At 40.7% G+C, this 7,988-nt stretch overlaps 1 protein-coding gene across 9 annotated transcripts in view; it reads left to right on the top strand.

The window, feature by feature from the left end:
* ZNF81 (zinc finger protein 81) overlaps positions 1–6,958 on the top strand; it is a 352,185-nt gene extending 345,227 nt beyond the window's left edge. For all 9 annotated transcript variants that reach the window (XM_008692403.2, XM_040632368.1, XM_040632361.1 and 6 more), the window contains one exon: positions 2,584–6,958. In XM_008692403.2, the coding sequence (XP_008690625.2) occupies positions 2,584–4,280 (1,697 nt within the window). In that variant the 3' untranslated portion in view covers positions 4,281–6,958. The remainder of the gene's footprint in view (positions 1–2,583) is intronic.
* The last annotated feature ends 1,030 nt before the right edge of the window (positions 6,959–7,988 follow it).

The raw sequence follows: 7,988 nt of genomic DNA, 5'->3' as shown, positions 1-7,988 counted from the left end.
TATAAGTTAAAGTGAAAAGCAGAAGTACTTCTGAAACCCTGCCTGGGAATCCAGTGCTTAATAGCTACAGAATAAATTAAAGCCAAGTACGTAAGAATAAAAATGCAACTTAAGGGGGCGCCTGGGTGGCACAGCGGTTAAGCATCTGCCTTCGGCTCAGGGCGTGATCCCGGCGTTCTGGGATCGAGCCCCACATCAGGCTCCTCCGCTATGAGCCTGCTTCTTCCTCTCCCACTCCCCCTGCTTGTGTTCCCTCTCTCGCTGGCTGTCTCTATCTCTGTTGAATAAATAAATAAAATCTTTTAAAAAAAATGCAACTTAAGAGTTAAGAGGCTGAGATTTTGGATGGGATATGTATGCAGAATACAGTATCAAAGTGGCCAACAGGGGAACGGGATTTGATGACTCCGAGTGTTCTCACTATCTAAAATCTCTTGCTGGGGTGCCTGGGTGGCACAGTGGGTTAAGTGTCTGTCTGGCTTAGGTCATGATCCCAGAGTTCTGGGATCGAGCCCCACTTTGGACTCCCAGCTCAGCAGGGAGACTGCTTCACCCTCTCCCTCTGCCTGCTGCTCCCCCCATTTGTACACTCGCTCTCTCTCTCTCTCTGTCAAATAAATAAGTAAATAAAATCTTTAAAAAATGAAGTAAAATCTCTTGCTGATGAAATAATGTACAATTTTTCCATTTTAAAATTATCGAGAATCTGTCTCATGCATTATACTGGTAATGGAAACATCTGTGATTCCCACTCTGAAAATAGTATATTAATTATGTTAAAGCTTATTTGTAGTAATAAAGAGATTATAAGACATAGTGACTTAAATGCTAAAGATTTTACTTCTCTCTCATATGAAGTTTCTATTACCACAGGCCTTTGGAAAACCTCATTGCTCATGTTGCTTCCAGAATCCAGGTTCCTTCCATTACATAACCCCACCATCTCTTGAGTTTTTTTTTTTTTTTTTGTGGCATCTGTATGTTTGTATCTGTGTTATTGCCAAGTCCAGATTTTAGTAAGCAAGAAGGTAGAAGAGGGTATAGAGAAAACACGCCTACAGTCTCAATGCTCTGGCTTGAAAGTGACACCCATCATTTCCTCTCATATTCTGTTGATGAGAACATTGTCACATGGCCATACCAATTTTCAAAGGAGGCTGAGAAATGTTATATGACTGGGCAGCCATATGCCTGGCTGCTGTTCTGTTAATGCAAAAGAATGGTGAAACAGATTCCAGTGGACGGCTTTCAACCTACCACAAATAGCTTGTCTTCTCTCCGATTTCATGCTTCTTGTTAGATGTATATGTATTTTTAGGTCCAAGAAAACAATTTTACCTAGATAGAGAGTTGGAGTATAGAAATCTGTTTATTGTTTGTATAGGACAGGATGGCTATGACTACAGTATTTTTCCTATAGGCATGAGTAAATCCGTTTTCTTGGTTTTATTGAGATGCAGTTGACATGCTGCATCACTGTATAGGTTTAAGGAGTCCTGCATAATGACTTCACGTAATACATTGTGAACTGATTACCACAATAAGCATAGTTAAAATCCATCTCGTAAAGATAGCAAAAAAAAAAAAGACAAAGTGTGTTTTCCTTGTAATGAGAACTTTTCGAGTCTACTCCATTAGCACATTAAATTGTTTTTTTTTTTAAAGATTTTATTTATTTATTTGACAGAGATAGAGACAGCCAGCGAGAGAGGGAACACAAGCAGGGGGAGTGGGAGAGGAAGAAGCAGGCTCATAGCAGAGGAGCCTGATGTGGGGCTCGATCCCATAACGCCGGGATCACGCCCTGAGCCGAAGGCAGATGCTTAACCGCTGTGCCACCCAGGCGCCCCTAAATTGGTTTTTTGATCACATTGATTTAGTGTTGTTGCTAACAAGCAAAAAGGAGCAAGAGTGGTGAGGTGAAGATTTAGAATCAAAAGCTAATGTGAACTCAGACTTTGAATCACGCCATCCAAACCTAGTCTCTCCACAGATCATTTCCCTTAAAACCTTTGTCTTTTTAATCTTCAGTCCACCCTACTTTATATCCAAGCCTCCTACCAAACTAGAGCTAGACTGCTTATGTTGAACTCCAGCCTTCAACACTTAATTAACTATGTTTTAGGGCAAATTATATAAATAACCATTCTGAGATTCTCTTTCCTTATCTACAATAGGTAGATAATAGTAGAAAATACCTCAAAGGGCTTTTGAAAGCATTAAGTGAGTAGGGGTGTGTGTGTGTGTGTGTGTGTGTGTGTGTATACATATACAATATATATACACACATATATATTGTGTGTATATATATATATTCCTTAGAATGTGTATGTGTGTATATATATATTATATATATATTTATAATATATATACACACATTTCTTAGAGTAATGCCTGGAACATCGTAAATGTTATGCAGGAACTTGGTGCATAATAAATGCTGTATCTCTTGTCATCATCGTGGTCATCATCATCATGTTTACTGGTTTCCCCCTGTGTTCAATTTGGATTAGCTTATGTGTACCTTTTAATCCTCTGTTATCTATTCTTTGTGTCAATTTTACTTTTTCTTTCTCTTTTTAGATGGGAGGTTTGGGATTAAGACCTCACAAAAAAGAATTTCTGGAAAAGCTTCGTTTCATAGTGAAGACACAAGGGATGATTCATTGTATTCCATTTTAGAAGAACTGTGGCAAGATTCTGAACAGATAAAAAGATATCAGGAAAAACAGAGCAAACCTCTGAGTCATGCTGCTTTCATCAATAAGAAAATACTGAATACAGAATGGGATTTTGAATATAAAGACAGTGGAAAATTTGCTCATCCAAGCGCAAATCGTATTCTTTCACCGAAAAGACCCCATAAATGTGACTCATTTGGAAAGAGTTTTAGGCATCATTTAGACATACATATTCCTAGTAAAAACAGTGCAACAAAGAACTTTGATAAGAACATCGGACATGGTCAAGTGTTTACGCAGAGCTCTTCTTATACCAACCACGAAAATACTCATACAGGAGTGCAGTTCTGTGAAAGTAATCAGTGTGGAAAAGTCGTCAGTCTCAAGCAAGCACTCAGTCACAATCTGAAATTTCCTGTTGGGGAGAAAGCAGATATGTGTTCTGAGCTCGGGAAGATCTTCACCCAGAAGTCACACCTCTTTGCACCTCAGAGAATCCACACTATGGAAAAACCTCATGAACTTAGCAAATGTGTCGATGTGTTTACACAGAAACCACTACTCAGTATATATCTGAGAGTTCACAGAGATGAAAAGCTATATATATGTACCGAATGTGGGAAGGCATTCATCCAGAATTCAGAATTAATCGTGCATAAGAAAACTCATACTAGAGAAAAACCCTATAAATGCAATGAATGTGGAAAATCATTTTTTCAGGTGTCCTCTCTACTTAGGCACCAGACAACTCACACTGGAGAAAAACTCTATGAATGCAGTGAATGTGGGAAAGGCTTCTCCCTGAACTCAGCTCTCAATGTACATCAGAAAATTCATACAGGAGAGAGACACCACAAATGCGGTGAGTGTGGGAAAGCCTTTACCCAAAAATCAACACTCAGGATGCATCAGAGAATCCACACAGGAGAGAGATCGTACATATGTACTGAATGTGGGCAGGCCTTCATCCAGAAGGCGCACTTGATTGCCCATCAGAGAATCCATACTGGAGAGAAGCCTTATGAATGCAGTGACTGTGGGAAATCTTTCCCTTCTAAGTCACAACTCCAGATGCATAAGCGAATTCACACAGGAGAGAAACCCTATATATGCACTGAATGTGGGAAGGCCTTTACCAACAGGTCAAATCTCAACACTCACCAGAAATCTCATACTGGAGAGAAGTCTTATATATGTGCTGAGTGTGGAAAGGCCTTCACTGACAGGTCAAATTTCAATAAACACCAAACAATTCACACCGGAGAGAAGCCCTATGTTTGTGCTGATTGTGGGAGGGCCTTCATCCAGAAGTCAGAGTTAATGACACATCAGAGAATTCATACTACAGAGAAGCCTTACAAATGTCCTGAGTGTGAGAAATCCTTCTCCAAGAAACCACATCTCAAAGTACATCAGCGAATTCACACAGGAGAGAAGCCATACATGTGTGCAGAATGTGGGAAGGCCTTCACTGACAGGTCAAATTTCAATAAACACCAGACAATTCATACTGGAGATAAACCCTATAAATGCAGTGACTGTGGAAAGGGCTTCACTCAGAAATCGGTCCTAAGTATGCATCGCAATATTCATACATGAGAGTCACCTTTTTCTTACAAATGAGGAAGGCTTATCACAGAAGTTAGGTCCAAGTGTGTGTTAGAAAATCCACCCAAGACAGATCCTATATGAAGACACTGCATAATAAAAAGCATTCACCAGGCTCTCTCACCTGAGATGAGAAAAATTATTCAAAAGAGACCCCCTAAGAATGCATTGAATAAAAGGGACTTTTCATATTTGCATGGCCTCGCATATCGTAGAATTCGTACTGGGAAAAATGCTGTCAGTTTGATGCATTCGGAAGAGCCTTCCTCTAGAAAGTATTATAAGGCAAAGTGTTACCAAATTCTTTGTAGATGGAGTGAGCAAAAGTATGTGACAGTCATGTTTACTGTGTTATATTAAGCAATGTAAAGTGGCAAGAAAATGAAGAGCAACAAAATACCATATTCGATGTGTAGACCTACTCTCAGTTCCGTAGGGTGTTTGTGGCAGAACACATTACACAACAGGACGAATCATTGACTTGAAATTCTTTTTGGAATTTAATATAATTGTGTCTGTCACATATCTTTCCTATTGAATCCTCGTGTGAATCCACAGTTTTAAAGTCATTATGGATTGATAGAGACACACAGCTGCAGATATAATCTCACTTGAACACATAAATATCCTATCATTCATACTTGTTTCCACGACATCATTTGTTTATCATCTTTCATTGTGGTACAATGCAAAATAGCCACAGACCTCTCCCGTCCTTTTATGCATAACCCTTTGCAATGTTACTTGTTTTTTTTCTTTTATTAAGAGGTAGAGCTCTCTCTACTCCTTGACTCTGAGCTTGGCCATGTGATTTGCTTTGGCCAATGTACATTAGCAAAGAGATTCAAGAGGCTGGAGAAAAGTTTGCCTTGAGCCTTCTCTTCTCTTGCTGCTCCCTGGAATTCTGAGACCTTCATGTGAAGAAATTCAAGAGTACTCTGCCACAGATGAGGCCTCTTAGACCAACTTAGACATGAGACTGAGACTTTCCTCAGCCTCCAGCCCCAGCCAAACTGGCCCACACCGAAAGAGCCATACTAGTTACCCCAGCCAACCTGAAGGATTACGAGATACATAACGTGATTCTTGTTTTAAGCTACTAAGTTTTGGGTAGTTTGTTGCACAGAAAATGCCAAGTAATACCTAAAAGTGTAAAATCCTGGAGGGGGGGGCATTATACAAAACATAAGACATGTGGCATTAGCTCTGGGCCTCGGTGGCAGGTGGAGACTGGAAACAATGAGGAAAACTGTTAAGAAAGGCTGGAAAAGATGGTAGCTCATGTTATTTACTAAGGAAAAGAATAGCAAAACAGTCACCATGCTCTGTGAGAAGATAGAGAACATACCAAACGAACTTGCGGAGAATGTTGGAAATACCAGTTTGCTTCTTTTTAGCTGCATATGGTAAGGTACCAAAAGAGAGAGGAACTAAAGAAATAACTGTTCCATTTATAAGCAGACTCCAGAAGAAATACAAAAAAAGCCAGGACTTGCTGGGTTGGAAAATAACTGTTTCTCACATCTCCAAGTCTCTCCAGCCATCAAAATATTCTCAAGGCAAAAAATGGTCTCAGGGTAGAGATCAAATCATGAATGCGGCTATAAGACCCTGTGTTAAAATGTGGGAAATATGTAAGTTGGTGTTTGGGAGACTCTGTCAGCTAAACCAAATGGCTTCTAAAAACTGCATGACACTGTCCGTCCAGTAGCCTGACACATTGCTGAAGTAGAGAGGGACCTGTTTTAAAAAGAATTGTCAATGTGGCATTCGGGGCATGGACTGAATACAAACGAGATTCATGGAACATCTATGAAGTTTCTTAATAGAGTTTTACTACCTCCAGGTTGGACTTAAAGGAATTGAAACAGTCCAAAATGAAAAGCAGCCTTGGACTACCTTCTCTAACTTCTATGAACGTGAAACAAGCAGAGAAAGTTACTCAGCTGCCATTTCTTATGGGAAAAGAAGGATGTCTCAGAGGGAAGATCCAAGAACAGTATATTAAAATGGACTGGGAAGCTATTCCCAGGTAGAACTGGGACCCACTCAAGAAACATCATCCCCTGGAGCGGGGAGACAACATTTGCTCTGTGGGACTGTGTTATGGAACAGTGACTAAGATGTGCCTCTTGTTCCTCCCTTCTTTTAAATGAGAGTATCTACTGCAGTTCACCAGTCCCTATCTCACCATTGTGTGTGTGTGGAGTGTGTGTGTGTATGGGGAGGGCGGTGATGGCCATATAACTTGTCATTTAGCTCACAGGTCTCTGGATCAAGAAACTGAGATATTGCACCCAAGGAGTTTCAGCCACATCTGAACCTGATACGGAAGACTTGAGGTCCTGGATTTGAGCCTGATGCCCTAATGTGGGATGAGACAGTTGGAGGTCGTGGAATGAGGGTGAACATATTTTGCATGGTGTGGTAATGTGAATAATTAATGACCAGAAGATAGATTGTGTTAGATAGAAAAATGTTACAAATCTCTACCCTCCCTATATGTGTGTCCCTTTTCAGTCTTTATTTTGCTTTGTGTTTCAGTTGGGATAATTTCTATTACCCTATCTTCAGGTTCACGGATTTTTAACCCCTACCCCATTAGGTCTGTTTAACCCCTACTTCTGTTAGGTCTGCTGATGAACCCATTAAAGGCATTCTTCATCTCAGTTATGTTTTCTTTATTTCTAGTATTTCCATTTGACTCTTACAGGTTTCATTTTTCTGCTGAAATTCCCCATCTGTTCATACCTGTTGTTCATATTTCCCACCATCCTTGCTAACATTTTAATCATTGTTAATTTAAATTCCCTGTTTGATAGTACTAACAGCTGGGTCAGCTGAGTCTGGATTTTTTTTATCGCTCTGTCTCTTTAACAGTGGACTGTTTATTCTTGCTTTTTGCATCTAATAATTTTTGGCTGAATGTCAGATGTTGTATGTAGGAGGGTAGAAACTGAGGTAATTAATATTTAGTCCTGGAAATAGTTATGACTGCTTTTCTGATAAATCATTAAGGGGGGAGGGGATGAGTCCATCTAGTCAGCATTTGGGCTGGGTTCAGGTTTTGTTGTTGCCGTGGTACCTTCGTTATACCATGGACTTCAAATTTCTCAAGTATTACCTTGGGCTTAGGGTAGGCACTGGTTTTCCAGATAATTTTTCTCAATATTCTTGTACCACCCCTGCCTTTAGGCCTTTCCTGTGTGCCTGCATCTCAGGGAGGAGGCTCTCTCTCCATGCCCTTGACTCTCCCGTAGTAATAGACTGCTGTTATTACTTGGGTCTTGGTGACCTGATGAGTAGGGGGTCAGGAGTTGTCCTGGGCCAACCTCAGTTTTAGGCAGGCCTTGTAGCCCTAGGTCTTGAGGGTAGGGTTTTTTGGTAATCATGCCCCTACCCACAGGTAAATGGCCTTTGATGGTCTCAGCTCAGGATGATTACCCACCCTTCTCTCATGAATGGAAGGTTTTTTTCCTTTTCCTTTTTCTCTAGCCACAGCGGATCTGCACCTGTGTCCTGGGGGGGACTGGGTTTGCATCATTTCCCCCAGTGGTTTAAGGCTTTTGTTCTGTAAGGAAGTAGGGTCCCATTGGGGCTTTGTGCCATTTCTGTATCCGCAGCTGTCCCCTTGCGGGCCTACACCACTGACAGAGGCTTTCTCCAGTCTCCTTCCCTACCCCCATTATTTCTTGTGAG

The sequence above is a fragment of the Ursus maritimus genome, assembly GCF_017311325.1.
Source record: "Ursus maritimus isolate PB19 chromosome X unlocalized genomic scaffold, ASM1731132v1 scaffold_X1, whole genome shotgun sequence".
Taxonomy (NCBI): Eukaryota; Metazoa; Chordata; class Mammalia; order Carnivora; family Ursidae; genus Ursus; species Ursus maritimus.
The sequence above is the reverse complement of the archived record's forward strand: the minus strand, read 5'-3'. Positions and strand labels throughout refer to the sequence as shown.